At 50.5% G+C, this 23,706-nt stretch overlaps 1 protein-coding gene across 5 annotated transcripts in view; it reads left to right on the top strand.

The window, feature by feature from the left end:
• The window catches only part of TSC22D3 (TSC22 domain family member 3), a 62,038-nt gene that overhangs the window by 35,722 nt on the left and 2,610 nt on the right, over positions 1-23,706 (top strand). Inside the window, exon 1 of one of the 5 annotated variants that reach the window (XM_043571298.1) lies at positions 18,221-18,358. The exons of 2 other annotated variants lie outside the window; for them this stretch is intronic. In XM_043571298.1, the coding sequence (XP_043427233.1) occupies positions 18,309-18,358 (50 nt within the window). In that variant the 5' untranslated portion in view covers positions 18,221-18,308. Of the gene's footprint in view, positions 1-18,220; positions 18,359-22,985; positions 23,337-23,532; position 23,706 lie in introns of those variants that run through there. 2 more of the 5 variants (XM_043571297.1, XM_043571301.1) reach the window with 2 other exon arrangements.

Raw genomic sequence — 23,706 nt, 5'->3', positions numbered from 1 at the left:
CCAGTCTCTGGGGAAGCCACTTTAAAGCTTGGGTCTTAACAAGTGGGAGGTGACACCTTGGTCTGTGTGTATTCCCCAAGGTCGCTATGTTGGGCTTATTTGTTCTTTAGTGGTTTTACTGAGTGAGTGCCGGTGTGATGACAGGCACCACGCTGGGGGTAAGGGGGGTTACCAAGAGACAAGCTGCAGACATAGATAATCTTAGCTCGGGTGTCTGGTAGGCATTCCACTGCCCATCCTCCCTCTCTCATACCCTCATCTGCCATCCCTCCCATCATTGTGGTTCTTTTCCAAGGCCAAGCTCTTGGATCTTCCCTCTTACCCTTCCCTTCTTTCCTTCCCCAAGGTTTTTTTTGTACAAGGGAACAAATAGGCTTAGTCATAAGGTCCCTGTAGTGTAATGAGCACAGGCTTTGGAGCCAGAGAGACCTTGCATTGAATCTTCTGCAGCCACTCACTCTACCTGGTGGGACTTGGAGTAAGTTGTTTCACCTACCAGAGCCTCAGATTCCCCCTCTGTAAATTGAGAATGATTCAAATGATATCGACCCTCTAGGGATTGGAGAGGGTTAATTGAGATAACATGTATACTTGTATACTGTATATGAAGTGATTTGAACTATGGTGCAAAGTAGGCACTCAGTGAATGTTAACTGATGCAGTGTGTGTGTGTGTGTGTGTGTGTGTGTGTAGCTTGCAGACTTGGCGTACCAGTTCCTCTGCACATTTAGACCTTGTGGTATCAAGATTTCTCATTCCTAGTCCAAATACTGACTGCCTGACCTTCCTTCGGCAGCAGTCTCTGGGAGCCGGGCAGGCAGAAGGATACTGATGTGGGCATGTATATGATTTTGGGATCTAGGTCTTCACGAATAGAGGCTTGTGGGGCTTGCCCCCTCCAGTTCCCTCATAGGGGCACTTCCGATGGTTGGCAGCAGCAGCACGTCAGCTGCAGGGAGCAAATGGTGTGAGGGAAGAGATTCCAGGTCTTCTTTGGCTATGGCTGATTCCTTATTTCCTCTCCTTTCCCAGTTTGGGAGCATTTGTTGCTGTCTGAAGGGCTGGGCAGTGCCAAGACCACAATAAACAGCTTGTCCAGTACACACAAGCTCTTTGGACCCTGAAATGTCAGCTGGCCAACTGGCTCACAGCTAGACCCCGCTGTGTGCCGTTTGCATCCGGCCCCTACAATGCCACTCAGCACTTGTAGAACCATGTGTCATAGCAACAAGCCTGGGAATGGGGGGCCCCATGGGACCCAGTCCTGGCTCTAGGGTTGCCAAGTTTAGGGGCTGCACTTAGGGTCCCCCATGAAAACAAAATGACAGGCTTAGGGACCCAACTCTGCAGATCTCAGACCAGCAGAGTGGCCTGCCCTCCCCTCCCCACCAGGCCTGGCCCCATGGGAAGCAGACCGCCAGATTCCCTATGCCCCATATGGCTGAACCACTGAGTGGTGTTGGGCAGAGACATCTCACCCAGTGAATGTTAGTCGTGTGTGGAGCACATGCCTCCAGAGGGTACAGACAAGAGCAGCACAAAGGGCAAGAGATGAGAGGGAGAGGTAGCAGGGTCTGGTGGCAAAAGTGCAAGGCCAGAATCCAGGAAACCTGGGCTCTGCTCCCAGCCCCTGCCACCAACTCCTTTGGCATCCTTGAGCAAGATCTCCCAGAGGGCAGGGTTGGGGGAACAGGCCCAGGGCCAAGGCCTTGCCTAGGAGAAGATGATCTGTGAAATCCAGTTCATGCATTTGGGCATTGGGGGTGGGATGTTTAACCAGGAAAACTTTCCACTGAAGAGCTACCTAGTTGCCTTTCAGTGCCTTGGATATATCCTGACCGGCAAAAGAACCAAACTTAGTGCCCAGAGGACATATCAGAAAAGAGGGAACCACTTCTTCCCAAATGTCTTGCCCTTTGCCTTGCCAATGGGCAAGGAACCCTGCCATGGAGAGAGAGGGCAGAGGGCACAGTTGTGCCTTAGCCATGGAAGGCCTTGTGATTGTCCTTATGTCTGCCTCTTGCAGTCACCCAGGACAACTCCTCTGGGGTGTGATGTTTGTCCCTGGTCCTATGAGTGTGTATGGAAAAGGTGTCTCCTGCTTCATGCCCCATGCCTCGATGCCCCCAGTGTCCAGAGACCCACACCCTGGCACACACTTACTCTTGGAAAATAGCATAAAACACAGTTGATAGAAGCTACCAGTGTCTGGCACAGAGTAGGTGGTCAATGAATATTTGTTGAATGAATCCAGGCTAGAATAAATTGACAACACTTTCATATGAAGAACTGCATTTAATAGTAGAAATTTCAGGCTCTGTGGTATGACCAGTTTAGGGACAGGAGGAAGAAGCCTGTTTGTGACCATGCAAATAACAGCACGGGGGCAGCCACCCTCTGTGTGCATGGAGAGAAGGTAGGACACACCCACTGGAGGTGGGGGAAGGATGTCTGGGAAAAGGGCCAACATCCACTCCAGTCTGAGGGCCTCAGACACTTCCCAGTGCAGGAAGGCCCCATGGTGTTGTCTAATTGGCTTTCTAGTTGTTCTCTTCCTTAGCTAAGGCCCAGTGAGGTAAAGCTAGGGTAGGGCTCAGCTTCCAGAATCTCTACTAGAGCTCTGAGCAGCTTCTGGTTATTTGCAACCAGGAGCCAGTTGCCAGGGAGGGATTTGATTAGCATTTGCCTGAGAGATCCAGGAGGGCCATGGCAGGGGTCTTCATGAGCCATTCATACCTCAACATGCCCCCTCTCTGCCTTAGATTCAGGGGCTCTGGGACCTGGGGTCTGGTCTTTGCAGATTCCTGGCTTCACTTGCCAGATTTCTGTGTTGTCTATGCCTTCACAGTAGGGTGGGTGAGAAAGAGCAGCTCAGGAGGAAAAAACAAACAGAGAAAAGGTCTCCGGGTCTGTTGACGTTATAAGTGCTATTGATTTTACAAGATTTTTCCATTGGAAGGACAGTGAACTGACCTCGTTTCACAGCCAGCTCGGGCTTTGACGCCACTGTCTAGGCCATGAACTGAGAATACGAGAGGCTATGGCTTTATCTCAACACATACTTGATAGTCACCACTCTCGACAAGGCCAGGCTGAGGCCTCCTGGGGTGGGATGTGGGAGGATGTGAGTGGTTACCGGCCTCTCTATTCCTTCTACCTTTCCCCAGGGGCGTTTATGATCCTGGGCGCAAGCACTCTCAGATCTTGCTGGACCTGGATGGCAGGTGAGGGGGGATTTTCAAGTAAGAAGGACTCTATACATAAAGCTCAGATGGGAAGAGGGTGGTTGAAAGAGCACTGAACTTGGAGTTGGGGACCCGGCGTTGAGTCCCAGCTGGGCCACTAATTAGCTCCCCGATTTTAAACCAATGACTTCCCATCTCCTGGTCTCAGTTTTCTCTTCTGTTAAGTGATAGGTAGAATCAAATGATCCCTGAGGTCCCTTCTGGCTCTGAAATCCAGCAGGTTTGTGAAAAAGGCAGAAGTTAGGAAGGAGGAGAAGATAAAAAAGGGAGGAAGGGGCAAGAAGGAAACATTGCAGTAGAGTACAGAAGGGGGGGGAATGGGAGAGCAACAGAGGTGCCTTGCATCGCAATGTAGTAGAAGTGGCCCTGAATGGAGACTAGGAGGCCCATATCCTGTTCCCAGTTCTTTCACTAATGAGCTGTATGACCCTAGGTAGGTCATTTCCCTTGCTTTTTACCTCCTTCAGGTAGGAGGAATTAGTTGGCTCCCTGCCCCTGGGGACTACTTTTTTGTTGGGAAACCTAGGTATATACACATGGAAAGCAATCAGGGAATAGAATCCGTGCCAAGTGGGGTGACATGGACAAGAGGTGCATTTGGAGAAGGGGAGGGAAATGGTGGCTGATGGGCTAAGGCCTTGCCGCCTTGCAGCAGCCCCCAAATCAGACAGACCTGGATGAAGCCCCTGCCTAGCAGTATCACCCTGGGCAAGTCATTTACTCTATCCAAATTTCTTTCCTTGCTCATAAAAGGAGGGAATTGAACTAATTGATCCTCAAGGCTCCTTCCATGTCTCTGAATATGTGGGAAAACAAAACAAAACCCAAAGAGGCCAGAAGATGCCAAGTAGGCCAAAGGGGAGAATTGCGCGTTCGAGGAGGAAACCAGCTGGTGTGCGTCAGACATGTTTGCCAGAAGAAAAGAAGAATGGTGTTCCCAGAGCAATAGTGGACAGGGGAAAAGGAGAGGAAGAAGGGGAGGAAAGGGCAAATCAAGGTCATCTCAAAGTAGTGACTGGAAGGCATATTGATGCATGTTCAAGGAGAGAAGGCTTGGTTGATAAGGAGCTACCTCCTGGCACAGAGGTCTTGAGTGGATCCCAGACTAGATGTTGAGGGTGGTGGTGAGTGTTACAGCAGACTAACCAAAGGGTAAGCCTGGAGTGGGGAGTGGGAGCACTTTCAAATTGGCAGGCCTTCTTCCATGGAGGAGAGGGTGGTCAGTGGCCCATCACTAAGAATTTGATACTCTTAGATTTTATACATTACTGATCCCTGCCTGGGACCAGAGAGAATGTCTGGGAAGATGTGGAAACTGAGGTCCTAAAAGAGGATTCAACCTGCCTGGGGTCACGTGATAATTTCATGGCAGAGCCAAGAACAAAAGTTGGTCTCTTTCCTGATTCATGTGTCTCTTGTGTGACCCCTTTTCCATCCACTGGATGCTCTTAAACGAATCCTTGATTGCAATTGTTGGCCTCTTAGGGGAAAAAAGCGGGGTGAAGAAAAGTCAATTCCAGGTAACTGAGGCTCTCAGGGAATTGGGAGCCCAAACCATGCTGGAGGGTACCTGGTGGGCCCTTTGACCACGGGGCTCATGCTTGGGACAGGAGCCGTGAGGGCTGGGTTAGGGGTGAAGAATATGGGTTCCAGAGTCAACAAGGTCCTCAAATCTCAGCTCTAGGCTTGTGACATTGGGATGGTCACAACCTCCCTGAGCTTCTATTTCCTCATGTGTCATGTGTAAAAAAAAAATTACATAGGGTTGTTGTGAGGAATAAATGAAATAATGCATGAAAAGCGCTGGACACAATGTCTGGTACATAATAAACTCTCAATAAGTAGTAGCTATTATTATTATCATTACTCTTTCCATTACTGGTTTAACAAATGTGAGAGTTTGTGATCTTTCTTATCAATGTCCAACCTCCATCGAAGACCTAGACTCTGTCCTATTGATTTCCTCCTTCCCTCACTTACCTCAGAGTCCTACCACTGCTCCCTCCGACTGCTTAAACTTTGGGCCCCTGAGACTGCCTTCACCATCTCTGTTATGGGACCAGCTTTCTCAGTGGCCTCCAGAGTCTCACCTCCCCCAGACCTGCCTGTCAACATGGGGGCCCAGCAGCAGGCAGAGGGAGGGAGGCAGGTGGGCGGGGGCCAACAAAATGAGGCCATGCATTGCTGCCCCGTCACAGGTCCCTGGCAAGGCCTGCCAAGGTCACCTTTTGCTTCTAATTTCCTTCTTTGGGGAGGAGAGGGTTGAAATGAAGCCCTGAGGGAGCATTCAGAGGCAAGCAATGGCTTTGCCCCCCCCCCACCCCGCAATCTGGGAGAAACTTTCTCTCCAGTATTTGCCAGGCCAAGGGACTGCCATGGCCCCTAATGTAGGAGCACAGCTACAATATCTGTGTGGAACTGTGGTAGGCATCACTCTCCAGCCTCTGGGAAAAAGCTCAGGGGCCTCTGATTCTGGGGAGGAAACCCAAGTTTCCTCAGGTAAAAAGACTCTTGGGTGCGGTCCTTCAGAGGGAGCTGATTGCTTATGCTGGGAAATTCAGAGGGTGCCCCAAACTGCTCCCAGCCTTTTGTCCCTGGGGCAAAGGTGGGGTCACCAGAGAAACTGTGGCACTAGGCCAGGGAGGCCCGAGATCACATTATAGCGTGCAGGTCCTGCAGATGAAAGAGCCCAGCCCATTCTGAGGGTTGAGAGGTGAAGGGGAAGATGGGTGGGAAGAGCAGGCTGGTACAGGGCCAGGTGAATCTAGAGGTGGAGCAGGCAATTACCTATCTGGCAGGATTTCAGGGGCCCCAAAGCAGACTCCACTCCCAAATATACGCCCCCCCCCAAACACACACACATCTATAACCAACCAATGGTATGTTTCTTGAGCACATGCTGGGTGTTCTGCACTGTGTTTAGCCTCGATGGCAAATTGTCAGGTTCGATCATTACCACCCCCCGACCCCCCCGCTGACCAAATCCTTCCTCTTAAAAGATTTGGTGGGGGTGGGCTGAGTTCAGGGCTGAAAGAGCATTGGGCACACCCATGGCCATGGTCATGGCCAGAGAGGGAGAGAGAATGGGTGGAGGCCCTTGGATGGTAAAGGAAAGCTTGTGGGTGACATGATGGGTGGTGAAGGGGACAGGGGCAGAGGAAGAGATGTTCTTAAAGCAAAGCAGAGGTGCGTAGGAGACCAAATCTGGGTAAAGGCCAAACCCTGGAGGAGAGACAGAATGAGAAAGAGGAAAGGTTCTGGGGCACGCTGACATTTTTCATAAAAGGAGGGCACTGCCATGCAACCTGAATAGGTCCTTCAAGCACAGCAGAAGGGAGACGTAATAATTCCTGGTATTTGTCCGGGACCTTGCCATTTAGAAAGCTCTTTCTCTTTCTCTGGCTCTTGCTTTCGCACTCTCTCAGACACACACACACACACACACACACACACACACACACACACACACTCACACACTCACACACACTGGCTCTTGCTTTCAAGCTCTCAGACACACACACACACACACACTCACAAACTCACACACACTCCTTTACTTTTAACAGCTCCATCAGGGTGGGTGGGGCATGGGGTAATTACTCCCATTTGACAGATGAAGAAACTGAGACTCAGAGGGATTAACTGATTTGCTCAAAGTCACACAGACAAGTTTAATGGCAGTGCAGGAACCAGAACTTTGGTCTCCCAACTCCCGGGGCAACAAAGGCCAGAATTGGCCTAATGAACACTCAGAGCAGAGTATGGAGGTAACCACCTCCCAAACATTATCTCAAGAATTCTGGGAAGGGCCCTTGCCCCATAAATAATCTCTCACTCCACTCACTAATTCCTGAAATTTCACTCTTAAAAGGTTCATCATTTTGGACTGAAAATGTGGCCCGTGTTAAAATGGGAAGGGTGCTGGAGAAAAGAGTGGGGCCATGGGAGAAAAATCTCAGTGCCTCAGAATAATGCCTGAGAGCGTTTCTAGGAGAAGGCCCTAGCCATGGAGTGGAGGAGGGGAAGCAGGGGGTGTGCTAGGAGGGGGAGGGGAGGCCGTGCTGGCCAACCTCCCCTCTTTTGCGTAAGAAGGGGAGGAGTTGCGTCAGAGCGTGAATATGGTCAGGGCAGACACTGAGAAGGGGAGCAGGCCTGCCCAGAGGTTGGCCTCTGAGAGCTCTGATGGGTGACTGCACTGGAGTCCTTGAAGGGAGGTGGGTGGGAGGCGGGGTAGGATTCCATGTGGCCTTGGGGGAGGGCAGCAGGCTGGAGGCTGGAATTGTGGAGGGGATGGGGGTGGGGGAGCTATTCAGGGAGCTGGCCTGGAGCCAGGGGCAGCCCCAAGGGGGTGAGTGGAGGCTTGAGAGCTCCGGGCCCCATTCCAGCTCCTGACCTTGAGTCACCATGCAACTCGGCACTTTTCCTACCTCAGCCCAGACACCCATCAGTTTCTCTGTTATTTCGGCTTCCCGTTTTACAGAAAACTGTGTAAAAGTTACTCTCCTGACTCCTCCTGACCGACCCTGCCCTTCCTACAACCCTTAACTGCCCTCCCATCCAGCATCCTGCAGGCATCCTGGGCCTCACAGAAGCTCTTGCCTGCTATCTAAGGTCCTAGAGGCTGCCCCTGCACCTGATGATCCTGAGCACAAAGGCCTGAGGGCTTCACCCAGCCCTTGGCCTGGGTCCCTCCACTCTAGGCACAGCTGCATCTGACGAGGTCGAGGCTGAGACTATTAGAACGGGCAGCACAGTCAGAAGTTGCCTTGCCATTCATTCATTCAGGTCATTCACTCATTCATTCTAGTATTCCATTTGCTGAGTGCTGCTATGTGCCAGACACTGTTCTAGACCCTTGGCATATGGCTTCATGGAGCTCCCCATCTAAATAGGGGAATCATTCATCAAATAAGCACCCAAGTAAATATAAATTTGCAGCCCTGATTCTCTCGTTTTATGTTTAGGGAAAACTGGGGTCCAGAATGGTTACAGGACTTTTCCAAGGTTGTTCTGGTAGCCAGGGGCAAAACCAGGCCAGAACCCAGGTCTCCTGATTACTATTCCAGTGCTCTTTCCACCATGTTCTGGAAAGAATACAGCACAAGTATAAGGACACAGTATTTATCCCTCTCTGTCTATCCAGACTTACCTATAGTCAGAGTAGCATGTGGCCTACTTGGCCAGTTTTGAAGATCACTGAAAAACAACCTACCCACTCCCATTATCGTTCTCCCCCCCAACCTTGTTTCCTCCCCAACCCCATGCCCCACCCATGCCTGAAATACCACTGACCAAAATCTTGTGGGTTAAAGCCCCTGTGATCTGGCAGAGCAAAACAAGTTAAGTCATTACCTGACATTGGCACAAATGCATTTCTCTAATTTGTCCTTTAGGATTGGCCCTCAAACCAGGTACGTTTGATTTGGGGGAGGGAGACAGAGTCTCCCCTGAAGTGGGCACTGCTAGGGAGGGCAGGGCGCCCGACATAGTAGTAAGGGGCCCCATGGAACTCCCAGCAGCAGGAGGGCACAGGTCGCCTGAGGGAACAGGCAGGAGGAAGGTACCAGTAAAGGAAGCAGGAAGGTTCTGAAGACAGACTCCTACTTCACAGTTTAGCCCTGGGGGCCAGCCATGCACCAACAGCATGATTGGTGACATTTTGTTTCAAAATACATGTTTACATTTGGTCTTTCCTTATACTAGATTATTATACTGAGTCTTTTGTTCCTTCCCTGGCCTGGTGTGTGAGTAGTTTGGACTTATTTGCAGTTACTTGAGGGGCCTTCCCAGAGTCTGGTCAAGCAGTTGCCCTTAAACAGTCAGCCAGTCCCTGAGTCGAAACACAGATCCATTCCATTCTGACATGCTAAGGGTCCCCCCCCCTCCAGGGGACTGAGATGGGAGTCCTTTAATCAATGGAAAGAACCAGCCCCGACCCCAAGGGCTTCCCCACCCTGACCCTGAGAAGGTTCCCAGTTCCCCTGCAGCTGTGATGCAGAGGGTTCAGTGGGAAGGGACATTCGTGCCTTGGATGCCTGGAAATCGCCTTAAAACAAAGCAAAACGCCTAGCCAGAGACAGCCTGGAACTTTAGAATCACACACCAGGGTATCATATTTGGCCTCTGCCACTTACTAGCCTGGGGACCCTAGGCAAGTCACTTAACCCTTCTGAGCCTCTGTTTCCCCATCCACCAATTGGGCCTAATGATAATATGATACCCATCCCCCTACTGTCGATCCTCCAACTGCTGATAAGGTTCAAAAGGCTAATGTATATAATTACTCTAGCACAGTGCCTGCTACGCTAGCAGTACACGGGAGCCACTGATGTTATTATTTGGACCAGATGTGGCTTTGAGAGCTCCCAGTGATAGGTCAAGACCTAACAGCTGTCCATCCCCACCCACTTATTGAATCAAGGTTTTCATATGTCAGGTTTGCTTAAAGCAAGGCCCACCTGCAGGGCATTCCCCGTGCTGGTGATTCATGGGTGGGATGTATTCCACCCACCTATTTTAAGCTGTTCTACATTTTCTTCCCCCTGTCATGGACATGTTTACACAGGGGAGGACAGTCCCAGTCAAAACAAGATGAAAATACACTGCTGGCTGGGAGCCCCAGGCTAACTGGTTTCAGGTCCTCTCCCAGCTGCCAACACCTCACAACAGGGCCACAGGGAGGAGTGGGGGGCTGTCCCCCCACCCTGCCCCCCCTCCATTGACCCGGCTCTGCCTGGTGTTAGGCGGTTGGCCATCACCTGGTCAGACCAGAATGGGTTTCAGGGAGGAGGTTCTGCCAGGCTTTTACAAGAGTATGAAGGAGGGGTGCGGAGGGGCAAGGGCTGGCCTGGCTAGCTCTGGTGTGAGTGTTGTGTCTGCTGCCAGGACCGCCTGGTGCACAGGCAGAGAAGGCGACTGCCAACAGAGAGTGGCAGAAAATGGCCAAAGACAGCTCCCCCAGCAACCTGCCTTTCTGCCTGGCATTTCCCCCACTAGATTTCATTCCTTTGGGTTAATAGGAGGCTCTTGGGAAAAAGAAATTACCCCATGGGAGGGAGAACCCATCAACCCCTTATCAGCCAATGGAGCCTTCCTGGGGGTCAGTTTGTCACCCGTGCCAGCTTATTAATGAGTAAGTCGAACTTGAGGAGGGTGTGTCCAGGGAGGATGCCTTGACAAGCAAGCAAACAAAATCCCCTGGACAGGGAACATGGAAGTTAAATGTCCCCAGTAAGGCTCAGGCATATCCCTGCTCCTCACAGATTCTTCAGAACCGTTTTCCCAAGGAGGGCAGGAGAAAACCATCTCCTTTGTCATAAACTCCACTGCTCTTAGAGTTTGCCCACTCAGGCAGTTTGGTTTCTTGAAAGTGAATCCAGGAATATGGGGGTACATCTGCCTGGCCCCTGAAAGCCCAAGGCCACCGGTCAGCCAGGACCCATTGTGAGGCCCCTTCCCAGGCAGCACCCCACCTGTCTATACTTAGCCAGCCTTCGTCAGTTCTCCCAGAAGCCCCCCACTATTCAGAACCACACCAGGCAGGCCGTCGTGTTCCTTCCCTGAAAAAAACTGAACATTTCCCCTTCTGAGAAAGACTTTTCATTTTAACAGGGATCCTCAGACTTCAAACCCAATGGTGACATTAACAGTGAGAATTTCCTTTATCTTGGTGGGTATCAGGGTATTTTTGATCAGGACAGGTGTGTGTGTGTGTGTGTGTGTGTGTGTGTGTGTGTGTCTGCCCCCATTTGCCCCCCCCCCACCGCACCCACATCTTTCCAGTTAAATGGCTGTCACTGGCTCAGAATGAGGCCTGCTTGCCCCAAATCCCTCTTTGATGTTACTGCCAGCTGAGACTTGGCTGCCCTGCTCTTGGGCTTCATCACCCTCCACTGCTCCCTGTGGGTGCCCTGTTCCCAACTGACCCAGCCCCTCCAGCTAAAGATGGAAACTGACCAAAGTCCTAGAGTTAGTGGAGAACCAGGAGCACACACTCGGGTGAATTATCCCTTTTTACTGAAAAGGTCTGGCCTCGGTTCCAGGTCATTAGTGGCCACTTACTCAATTAAATTGTGTTTGGGTTGGGTTTCCCAAGTATGTTTGATTTTCACTAGTCTTTCATGTTTTTAACTGCAGAATCACTCTCAGACAGTGATTGTCCCCAAATTAAAGCATTAACAGAAGGCAAATTCATCAATTGGCCTATAGTTCCTCCCTGCTGGAGCCATTAGCAAAGTTCTAACACTTATTCAAACCTTTTAGTTAGTTATAAAGTACATATTTACCATATTGAGACTGTGTGCCAGGTACTGTCCAGACTCTGAGGGTACAGTGCCCACTTCCGGTCATGGTCTTATCTGGCTGTGCCTTCAGTCCTGCTTGAAAGACAAGAGCCACTGCCGACTACTGACTGCTTGTGCCATCGAAGAGACTCTCGAGGCCAAAATGTTATGCAAGTGACAAGTCCTGTGTACAGGGACAGATTGCCAAAGACCTCCAAGCAAATGAGTTAGCCTCTTGTCCCTCATGCTACCCCCTCCCCATAAGCAGTACCAATAACTTGTGAAACCTTGGAAACAAAAATTGAAACTGGGCACAAAGTTAGCAATGCCAGGCTTTGAAATCACATTCATAGGGCTGCTTACCCAGTGAGCCATTTTGCCAGCAGTGTTTGGGGACCGGGACCCTTACTTATGGAGTGATCACGTGGCCCTTCTGACTTTCTGAAGAACACAGCTGTGTCACTGACAGGATAGCCACCAAGTCAGGAAACCTGGGCAAATATGTGTATATGTTACTGTCAAGACATTGTCAGTCTGCAAAAATAATACAATGATGTTATCTGTTTCCAGACTTTGAGGTGTCTATAAACCTATCCACCTTGTATGGTGTATATGTTGGGGAGGGAAGCATCGTTCCCATTTCATAAATGAGGAGCTGGCAGCACAGGGGGTTTAGAACCTTCCAAGCAGTCCCCCAGCTGGCTAGTGGCCAAAGTGGAAAAAGAGCTCTGGCCTCTTGACATAGTCTCTTCCTACTTGACCAAGTTCATGTAGAAAGCTGTGTTTCTGAGGGAGCACCTCCCTTGGCATGTGTATTAGGGCAGTCCCTCTCGATTCTTACCATAATTCTCTAAGGGCTCAGGACCCAGCTCTGTGGGCCAAGTCCATTATTGCAGCAGCCTATTGTTGGAGAGAAATCATCCGGTGATGTGACAGATGCCTCCAGATTACCTCCCCACTGTGCTCAGGCCCCAGTGCCCCAAGATGCCCAAGGAGTAACTGTGAAACTCCTTTCTTCTCTGCTGAGCTAGTAACTGTCTATACTTGGCCATTCCTCAGTTTCCATATTTACTTTAGCTCTCCTGAAAGTCTGTCAACAAACTCCACGGTATTATTAGTTTTAGCAAATAACAGGATGTCAGACCAGGATTCATTACTTTGCTGTTAGAGTTCTATCCTAGGACATAGAAGCCAGTGTTCATCTTATTTTTTAAGGTGTATGAGCTTTGGCAGGGAGCCTTCTTCAGGTAGGCAGGCTCACTGTACTCTACTCAGTCTATAGGCCTTTAAGCCTGCTCTGCCCACAAAGACCTGGGGCCCTTCTGTCTTTGCTTGGTGGTACAAAGTTGTCTGGAGGTAGATTTTTTAAAAAATCAATAAATACTTTGAATTTCCCATTTTTGTGCTTTCCCCTTATGGTTCTGCTGTGGCCTTTAAAACAAGTCTGTGCTTGGTAAGGTGGCTTTGGAACTTAACATACATGTCGAGAAGGGCGGGGGCAAGGATGGTATTTTAAGCTGGCACCAAGAATTTCCAGGCTTTGGATCCAAAATATCTTTCTCTTCCAACCCCACCCTCTGCACTGCCTGTCTCAAGGAGCAAGAGAAGAGGTTAAAAGGGTCACTCTGTTGCTGACAGGCAACCAGGAAGTTCAAGCCTTGGGGGAAGCATAGCTTTTGTTTATTTAAGCCCCAAACCTAGCAGGCAGTATAAATTAAACATAAAAATAAAATAAAATACCAAAACACAGGCCGGGTGCGTACCACAGAGAGAGAGCATCTAATTCCCCTTCTGCCCTCCCTTGGAGATGAGCATGGTTTCGGAGATCCTAGTAACTCTTTGTAGTCAGCCCCAGCAGGCTCCTGAGGAGGGAATGAGTCACACCCCTCTAGCCTACCTCTGAACAGACCCACATTTGACCAGGTGGTGACAGGCACAGGGCTGGCGAAGAGCTGGCTTTTGTAGAAGGGAGGCAGGGCTGGTTAATTGACCAAACTGTGCTGTTGGAGAAAACTCAGCCCTTCCCTGTTCTCTCCCTCTCCCTGGGTTCTTCTCCCTTCCCACCCTGTGATGCCCACCCTCTGCGTCCCCAGCCTCTCAGGCAGAGTTCCCACCGACAGCTGTGAAGTGTCTTAGAAGCAATCTGTTCCTCATAACAGACAGGTGAAATTTGTCAGAGACTGGTTTATAAATTAGAGCAGGTTTGGGTTATCCTTCTTTTAGCAGTGCTCATTCATGTTCTGATCAAATTTTCAGGAGTTGACAAGGCAAGGGAAAGCAAGTGAAGGGCAAACAGACCTTAGGCCCAGAATATTCTGAACCCCATCATGGTGTATCACACAAAGTAACTCTTGGTAACCCTGACCCTCTGGGTACTCTTTGAGTAGACCCTGTCTTGGCTGTCACCTTTAGGCCAGTGGTTCCCAAAGGCAGTTCCATGGACTGGGACCAGAAAAGCTGCATCCAAACCATCTGAAAATACCCTTCCCAAGCCACACACTATTCCACTGGATTTTCTAGGGCTGGATGGAGCCCAGGACATCCATATTCTTCACAAGCTCCCCCCAGGGTGATCCTGATATTAAGAACCTCATAAATGGGGGTGCCTGGGTGGCTCAGTCAGTTGAGCATCCAACTTCGGCTCAAGTCATGATCTCATGGTTTAATCTCATGATCTCATGAGTTTGAGCCCCACGTCCGGCTTACTGCTGTCAGTGCAGAGCCCACTTTGGATCCTCTGTCTCCCTCTATCAAAAATAAATAAACATAAAAAAATAAGAACCTTGGGGCCCCTGGGTGGCTCAGTCAGTTAAGTGTCCGACTTCGGCTCAGGTCATGATCTCACGGCTTGTGAGTTTGAGCCCAGCGTCGGGCTTGCTGCTGTCAGCTAGGAGCCTGGAACCTGCTTCAGATTCTATGTCTCTCTCTTTCTCTGCCCCTCCCCTGCTCGTGCTCTGTCTCTCTGTCTGTCTCTCTGTCTCTCTCTCTCTTAAAAATAAATAATCATTAAAAAATTAAAAAAATAAATAAAAACCTAATAAGGATCCATTTCTTTCCCTCTGCAGCCCACCAAGCAAGGTTTACCTGCTGTGTGTCCAGTTGTCTTCCAGTGCTGATCTGCCCCTGACCACTCTGTTGAAAGTAATATGAAAATTGAGTTCATACTTAAGTATGCATAACTGATCGTGGCAGAATGTGGCACTTTCCCAGGGCTTTTTCATGGAGAAAAAAAAAAAAAACCCTTTCTTAATTCCTCAAATTGTAAAGAAGTCCAGGAATGATCATTAGAACCCAAGAGTATGACTCAGATGGTGATGTCGTTAGGCAGTAGAGCAGCTAGGTCAGGCAGACATCTTGTACTGAGAGGATTTTTTCTCAGTGCCCTTTAAATCACATTTCTCAGGTAACCAGTCACATAGCATCTGTGCTACGACCGGCTGTAGTTAGGACGGTCTTCTTCTAGGAACCTGTGAGGATCGTTTCTTTGGCGTTCATATGATTGCATACAAGCAGTGCTTGCTTTTATTTTTCTTTTAATTTAATGTGTGATCGACATCTTTGAAACCTGTGCACCTGGCAGCACGAGGGCTTCCTGTTCCTGGTGTACAGTGGGAGGCTTCAACTGGTTCCCCCTGTACCCATCTGACTGCCCCTCCATGCTTCTCCCAAGAACCCTATCACCTATGACTCTGCACAGCATGCAGCCGGCCCTGGATATCAGGGAGAGCCAATGCTGCATCTTTTTTTTAATGTTTATTTATTTGTTTTTGAGAGAGAGAGAGTGCAGGGGAGGGCCAGAGAGAGAGTGAGTGAGAGAGAGAGAATCCAAAGCAGGCTCTGCACTGTCAGTGAAGAGCCCGATGCGGGGATTGAACTCAGAAACCATGAAATCATGACCTGAGCCAGAATCAAGAGTCAGACACAACTGACTGAGCCACCCAGGAGCCCCCAAGGCTGTGTCTTTTGATACGCTGGCTTGGTCTAGAGTGTCCTGCCTTGCCATCTTGCCATGTCCTGTTGTCTTACTACTTATTTGGGGTCAGGAGGAAGCTGGCAATAGCCAAGAGAGAGACAGAGACAGAGACAGAAGATATGCATAATGTCCTTCTCCTGCCTATCTCTATGAATTAGACTTGGTGAAAGGCTGAGAGAAATGTTTGCATGGATGTGTGTGCCTCTGTGCTTCTCTTTCTTCCTGATAAGGTATGTATATTCCTTGTCAGCAATTCTCAAACCGAGCCGGGAGGCCTTCCTTAACCCTCCCAACAAACACTCTTTTGAGCTCCCGGGCACTGTTCCCATGGCCAGGGTGGGGGCTGCCCAGGGAGGAGCTTTGCCTTGTATCGCTCCTTCCTTTCTCTGGTGCCAGTAGCGTGTCCCCTGCCCCCTCCTGCCACTGGCCTCACCGAAGCTAGGCTGCCTCCTTTCCATCCAGGAACCTCCGAGGCTTCTGGGGGTAGCTGGAGAGTGGGGAGGCCCTTTGCAATCTGCAGAGCCCCTCTTCACAAGTCAGAGAATCCCACCACAGAGGATCAAGGAGCTACCTCAAGTGAGCCCTTGGTGAATAGCTCTGCTATGAGGTAAGCACGGGCCTGGGGCATACAACGCTAGAGCCTTGGGAGGCTCATAATGCTTGCCCATCGTGGCCCAGGAGCCCAAGCACCTAAAGAGGCTGGCATTATTACTGGCGTTTTGTTCCCCAGGAAACCTGTACCACTTCAAAGGTCACCCATTCTATAGCAGGGCCCACAATGGAGCCAGGTGCTCCACCTTGGAGGCCCTGGCCTCTTCATTGGCTTCTTGTCGGCCGGCTCCACATCCCCAGCGAGATCCTCCTGGTTCTTGTCTTCCACGCATTACCAGTAGCCCTGAGTCCTTCATACACCACTCAAAGTAACCCTGGCAACCCATTCCAAGAAAAAATGGCTTGGAATTTTAGCTCTTGGGGCTGCTCCACAGAGCAGAAGGGACAGGGAGAGGCCCTGCCAGGGTCTCCCTGGCTCGGGTCGGCTGGTGGAGGGTTGGTGCAAACGTGAAGGGCGGCCATGTTCTTGCCGCTTTCTCTCCCAGCTCCTGAGCAGGTTGCAGTGGGCTAGGACTTCCCAGAGGGTGGGCTGTGACTGGGGGAGGGGAGGCCTTCCGCCTGCCTGAAGATGGTGCAGGCTTGGGAGGGTGAGCCTCCCAAGGTTAACCTTAACCAAGGTTAAGACCAAGAGGAGCTGGCCAAAGAAGGAAGACCGAGAAGTGGGCAGGTAGAGGTGATCCCCACACTAAACATGGACACCCTTCTCGGAAGGTAGGCAGTGGTAACTCAGAGAGCAAATATCTATGCTTTGTTTACAAACAAGGTTTACAAACTCCTTAGTTTACAAATGTTGAGGGTTAAGGAAGAGAATCTGAGTTAGAGGCACTGGCACTTAGGCTACAAGGTCAGAGCAGCTACGTAGGTCCAAAAGTCCAAGCTCTGCGGCAGCTGTGTTATCCCCGTCTAGATGGGCATGGCCCAACGGTCAGGGTGAGGAGAAAAAAAAGCACAGTCAATTCTGAGGAATGAAGTGATGCCTGGGGATGGCAGTGGTTGTGGCCCTCCTGAACCCCAAGCTACCCTTCCAGACACCCTCAAGTCCTGGGCTTTTTCCTGAAGCAGACATTTCACTAAGATATAACCAAGTAGGGAGACTCCCGAATTTGCTGCAGGCCCAGGATATTCTGGAAGGAAGCACAATTTTTGACTGGTCAAAAATTTGTTTGTTTGGTTGTTTAAATCCCCACCCCCCCCAAAAGGGCCTTAGGCTTTAAATAGGCATTCAGTCAATTTTGAATTGAATTGAGTTGAACTGACTTGAATTGAATGATAATGGCAACACGGAGAGAGAAAAGGAGGAGGAGGAGGAGGAGATTCTATTGACTAAGGTTAATTTTGCAGTCTCTTTTTCAGGAACATCTATTTCATGCTAGGAGATGGGTAATGGGGAGGGTGGAAAATGAGATGAGGGCTCAGAAAAATGATGGAGGTCAATTTTCCCAGCTGCGAGGCATAAGGGGAAAGGAGACAGGCATAAATATTGACACAAGGTTCATAAGATTTAAGATCCACTGAGCTAAACAGTGTTCCTGGCTAACGTTGGCCAATACTTCCAGTCTTTCCAAAACACCGGGAGGAACTGCCTCCCCTCAGAGTTAGCCGCCAAAGTTGGGGTGACCAAGATGATTCGACAAGAGCGCTTTTTGAACTCCTCTGAATGAGGGTGAGCAGGGAGGCCCGCCCTGTCAGAATGGGGTTTGGTTCTGCCTCTCATCCCTAGTGTCACTCAGAGATTGTTTGTGAAGCTCACATGGGACCCTGTCCCGGAGGGAGCTGAAAGGCACGATTCATTTGCTCCTGTCGTCATTTGGTGTCAGGGCTTGGCCCAAATCAGTGGTTAGAACTGCTTCTCCAAGAGAGTATCCATCTCCACCAGGACTCTCCTTGGGGTCCCTCCTACCATCGCCTTCTGCATCTGTGTTCGCATCCTCCCCCACCATTTTCCTGCCCCCCCCCAAAAGTCAGGGTTCTGGGCCTTGGCCATGCAGGGCAGTTCACATGACCCACAGAGGACAAGGCGCTCTCTCTGTCCCCGTCTTTCCTTCTTGCTTCCCTCCTTCTGGACTTTGGGGATTTTCCATGAAGCCAAAGTAAGGATGTAAGTTGCAGTGGCCTTCCTGTCTATGGTCTTCCGCACTGGAGGGGGAAGCAGAGGGGAAGAGAGAAGATAAGACAGAAGCAAGGACAAATTAAACGATGGCATTTCAGCCTCCTTATTCCCCCAGCCTCTTCAGAAAAAGGGACAAGTAAGTAATTAGTAGTAGCCAGAGCTTCAGCCGGAAGGGGGCCGGGGTGGAGGAATAAGAGGGGAGGGCTGTTTTGCAGCCACCCCATTAACTGTGCTAATGCTCCAGTGCTCAATATCCTTTTTGATTTCCTTTTCCAGCTCCTAACCCTGTGTTTGCTTTGTGGCTTGTCCTGCACCTCTCATGTCGTGTCTTTTTCCGCTTCTCCTGACACAGGACCCTGTGTTTTGCTGGCACCATTGCCGAATCTTTGGGTGGAACATTCCCTGTAGAAAATAAGGAAGACTTGCCTATAAATAGTTTCCTTTGGGCTACATGGTACACAATGCTTCAAGTGTGACAAAAAGGGAAGTGAGATGTTCCCCCTCATCGCCACCCCCAACCCTACCACACCCACCCCAAGTCAGCTCCCCACCCCTCACCAGCGTGCTGAAATCTGGCCCACGCCTTCTGTGGCCCAGACTACCCAGTCTCTGTCCCACCATCCCGTGGGAACCCCAAGTAGGAAGCGCTCTTGTCCTAGAGAGTCTGGCTTTTGAAGTGGAACATATCGGTGGGAATGCTGAGACACTTCTTCCAGCTCAACAAGTCAGCTTCCAGGCCCTCCTAAAATGGAGGGAGTTGGCTCTGTCCTCCTGTATGCCACCCTGCATCTACAAGTCACCCCTGAGAGAGGGAGGGGGCAGCTGTGTCTGTTTAATTGCCGAATCCCGTGGCCACTGGGGCTAGACCTGTGAGTCAGCAAAGGACCTGGCTCATCAGCCAGCCGCCGTTGCTGTGCTGGCTCTGGGTCCAGCCCAGCCTGTCGAGTGTAGGACAGAAGAAAGGGAATTTGGATATATGCACACAGGTCGCTGGGCTGGTGAATCCCTAGCCCACGGTTTCCTACCTGGGGCCTACCTCCGTAGGACATAGGGACACAGAGAGCCCCTCGGATCAGCACTTTCTCAGAAAAGTTAGATCAGATCATAGATACTTCATACAGCACAAGCCTCCACTCACTGTGAGGTTTCTTGCAGATATTCTGGGCAGAGGAATTTTCTAGTGTGCCAGGGGTTAAGCAGAAAACCTTCTGGAGTCTCCTGCTTCTTCTCTTCTCCCCCTCTTACCTGCCCTTGTTTGAAAAAATCTCTCTACAGGGACCTTTATGTCCATTGTCTTGCCTTAGCGAACTCTGGGATCCTGGGATCCAGCCCTTGTTTCATTGTTTGCTAATGGTGGATCCTAAGGCCTCAAGGTGATCACTTCTCACTTGCCTGGCAGCAGGCAAAACTAGAGGTATAGAGGGGATGAGAGATTGGCTGAGCGTGGGCTGAGTGGGCTGAACGTGGGACATCCTTTCGAAGTTGTTTTGTAAAACTAAATCCCTGGTAGGAGCTTGTTTTCTTGTGCCTGGCTTCATTCTCCTAAAAGCTGAGCATAGCAGGAATATGAAACAACAACAACAAAAAGTTAATTAAGGATGCTAGTTAGTGGGGCCCTAGGAAGTGGAGGTTTGCCTGTACTGTGATTATTCTCAGACTACTTACTTTATTTGGGGTATCGTATACCCCGACTACATATTTGTCATTGCAGGAGCCACCGGGCTGGATTAATATTTCCTATTTCCTTAGACAGAGTGAGCCCTCTTTGAGGACTGTGTGGCTGCCTTTTGAAATGATGTGGGTGAGCCCAGCCCACTATAAATTTCACACGGACACTTTGGATATTCTTCTGGTCCCCGATGCTGCTGTCCCCTGCCATGAGTGTCAGAAAAGCCAGCTGTGCTGACGGAGCTCAAAGTCAGCCTCTGGACCATTCTCTAACAGTACTGCTGCTGGCATCCTAGGGGCACATGTCCTGCCCCTCATCCTTTCTTCTTCCTTACTGCTTTTTGGGCACCTGCAACCCAGCCCCCCAACTGCATTGATTCACTTATTCAACACACCTACCCCCTACCCCACTCCTAAATGCAGTAGGAACAAACTTGGTCTCTGGGTCAGGAAGACCTGGATTGGAGTCCCAGCTCTGTAATTTACTAGCTGTGCTACCTTGGACAAGGTAGCCTCTTAGACCGTTGGTTTCTTCATCTGTGAAATGATGGTGACAGTGCCTACACCACAGGTTTTGTGGAACAGCTGGCACAAATGTCTGGCCCATAGCTGGTGCTCACTTAATGGTAGACATGGTCGGTAGGTCTCAAACTCAGTTGTTTTTTTTTTTTAAGACAGTCTTCTTTTCTTTTGAATGTTTATTCTTTTTTAGAGACAGAGGGCATGAGCGGGGGAGGGGCAGTGAGAGGGGAGACAGAGGATCAGAAGCCTGCTCCTCGCTGACAGCAGTGAGCCTGATGTGGGGCCCCAAACTCAGGAACCACGAGATCATGACCTGAGCCGAAGTCAGACATTCAACAGAGTGAGCCACCCAGGCGCCCCAAACTCAGCTTATTTTTAATCAAAGCATAATTAACGTACAATTCAAACGCAACTTTGCTAGCAAACTTCTCTTCCTTTCCCTTCCCAAACCGCCTTGGTTTCTTTGCCTCTGACTCCATATAAGGGAGTCCCCATGGAAGGAGCTATTTTTTCTTCTGTCCTATGCCTTGTCTCCCTGGTGGTGTTTTTTCTCTGCCAACCCAGCTTATTTATCTCTCCCTCTTTCTTTTCATCATTTCACTTGGAATTTTGGGGGTGGGTAGCAATAGTTAGTTTAGGAAAGATTTACAAGCCAATGAAACCTCCTCGACTCTTTCCTGGGGCCAGGAAAGCTCCCTGTGGCACAGAGGGCAGATTACTCTATCAGGGAATTCCAGTATCAATTAAGCTTCTGATTTAAGAAAAGTATTTATTTTTCCTCAGCTAGTGTTCTCGATGACCTACAAATATAGTCTGTGGTTTGTTCTGCCAACTACACACAGTTGAATGCAAAATTGGGAGAATTTATGACCTAAAGGTAACATAATATCCAGAGACTGGGATTATCTCCCACCTAAACTAGGGTGAAGACATACACTATCCTGGGCCTGCGCACAGTAGGTTCTCTCAGATAGTTCTATTGTCAGCCCTTTGCAAGTAGAACGGCCCCTTGTGCGTGTGTTACCACCTGTGGGATCCAGTGGGAGCCCCATTTCATAGTGGCAAAAATGTTGGCTGTTCGGTGGCACAATGGCACTGGCAGCCTGGAGAAAATCAAGGCCTTAAGACTGGGCTTAACTGGGGCCTTGGCCAGGGTGTCGGTGCCAGGCACCTGGTTAGGAGAAATAGCCTCAGGCAAATAGTAATTACCTTCTTCGCTGATAAGAGGCCCCAGTACTTTTCCAGGAGCATGATTGCATTAGGGTATTTCTTTGGACCACTGCCTGAATCACAAACTGATTCATGGGTACTGGCCCCAACTTCATCCAAACTATTGTGTATGTGGTGGAACCCGATATTCTCCTCACGGCCTGAGTCCATGTCAATAATCCTTGCCGTTGGGTCATCACCTGTCCCTTGTTCTGTCTAGATTGCTCCTTCTGGTTGCAATTCCGCCTCTGTCCACCAGGTGGCCTTGCTTAGGAAACATCAGGAGAAAAGGACCTCTAGCCGCTGCAGACTTTTATTTGGTTTAAGCTTGAGACTGAAAAGAATGAAAACAAATTTTCATGGAAACATATGTAACTCTTGGTAGGCAACAACCACCTTATTTTCCTCCTAACTTGGAATCTGTTCCTGAAGTGAAGTAGCCTTTCTTACCTGTGGCTGGGCGAATCACAGGGCAGGTGTTTTCCTGGGATAATTTATATATAGCCTTGGTTTGTAGTTTGCTGTTTATAGGAAAGTAAGGAAATATTGTTTTTAAAAATAGGGACATGAAATCCTGGATAATGTGGAAGGTATTTTTTCTGCAGAGTAGGGTATGGAGATCAAAGGAAAAGGGCCCTGTCTTGTGGTCACTCCAGCACTCATTCCCCTACCATCTCCTCCCCCACCTCCTCTGTCACCCACATGGCCCCAGCCTCCCCATGGTACATGTTCCCCCGGCTCACTGGAGTTCTTGGACACTCTCCTCTCCTTACATGCACACTGAGGTGCAGATTAGTTCAGCTGCATCCTGAGCATGTCACAGATCTGTGCATGTGTCAGTACACAGAAGGCTACATCCAAAGGAGGAGGAGGTGAGTGTATAGGGGCTGGGACTGGGTGTAGGCCAGCGGGCTGGGTGAGGGGACATGCAGATGACAAAGTGTGTGTGCAGAAGAGCGGCTGAGAAGGCAGGCGGCAGGAAGAAGGTGAGGCTCCTGATGGTGAGGGTGGGTACCCAGGGAGCATGGTGTATGATGGCATTGCAAAGCCATGGGGGTGTGCCGGCTGACACCTGAAGAAGAGCTTTGAAAACCAGCGCCACCCTTTACTGAATGCTTTCTGCTCTTGTTAGGGCATTTGGACTTCTTTCTTCAAGAATCAGCGCCAGTTTGATTTTTACCAATCTCCAGAGCCCTCTCTGCAGATGCCAGTTGGCACAAGAAAGTGCTGAACTGTTTACAGTCCTAGCTTAAGGTTCAGGGAGGGGATGTGGTTTAACTGGACCACAAAGCCCGGTACAGGACTCATTTGCATGGCCCCTGACGCCATGTGACGCAGCCAGCTCCTCCTATATAAAGAAGCAGGAGCCGAAATATCTCCGAGTCTGGGTTGGACTGGCGGCTGTGGAGTTTGTGACACACTAGGTGACACCCCTCGAGTCACTTCCCTTCAACTCTGAAGCGCCTGCCTGGCTTTGCGTCCCATCGGCAGCCTTCGCCCCCCTCCTAGCCCCTGGGCCCGACTCGCAGAGCCCAGCCCTGTGCAGCGCTCCAGCAGCCGCCAGCCGCCCAGCCCGCCCAAGCAGCCCGAGCTATGAACGCCGAAATGTATCAGACCCCCATGGAGGTGGCGGTCTATCAGCTGCACAATTTCAACATCTCCTTCTTCTCTTCCTTGCTTGGAGGGGATGTGGTTTCCGTTAAGCTGGATAACAGGTAACCACTGGCCGCAGCTCCCGAGCCGAGGCGCCGGCGGGGGCTGGGCTGCGAGCGGGATCACCGAGCTAGCCGTGCGCCGCCGGTCCCCCGTTCCCCGCGGTGCAGCATCCTGGGAAGGGGCGGGGGTAGGGGACGCAGGGAGGGGGGTCACCGCCGCGCTGGGATCCGCCGTCGGAGCGTCCCTGCGGCCGATGCGCCGTGAGAACGAACTGCTGCAGCCCGAGGCGGAGGCAGCCGGAGGCAGAGGGGCGGCGGGGCCGGGCCGGGCAGGGCTGGGCAGAGGGCTGGCCACGCGCCGTGTGTCGCTGGGGAGCAGGCCGGAAGCTTCCGAGCCGAGAAGGAATTCCTAGCTAGCTTCGGAGCGCGG

The sequence above is a fragment of the Prionailurus bengalensis genome, chromosome X (genome assembly GCF_016509475.1).
Source record: "Prionailurus bengalensis isolate Pbe53 chromosome X, Fcat_Pben_1.1_paternal_pri, whole genome shotgun sequence".
Classification (NCBI taxonomy): Eukaryota; Metazoa; Chordata; class Mammalia; order Carnivora; family Felidae; genus Prionailurus; species Prionailurus bengalensis.
Note: the sequence above shows the minus strand (reverse complement) of the source record. Positions and strands in the feature narration are given on the sequence as shown.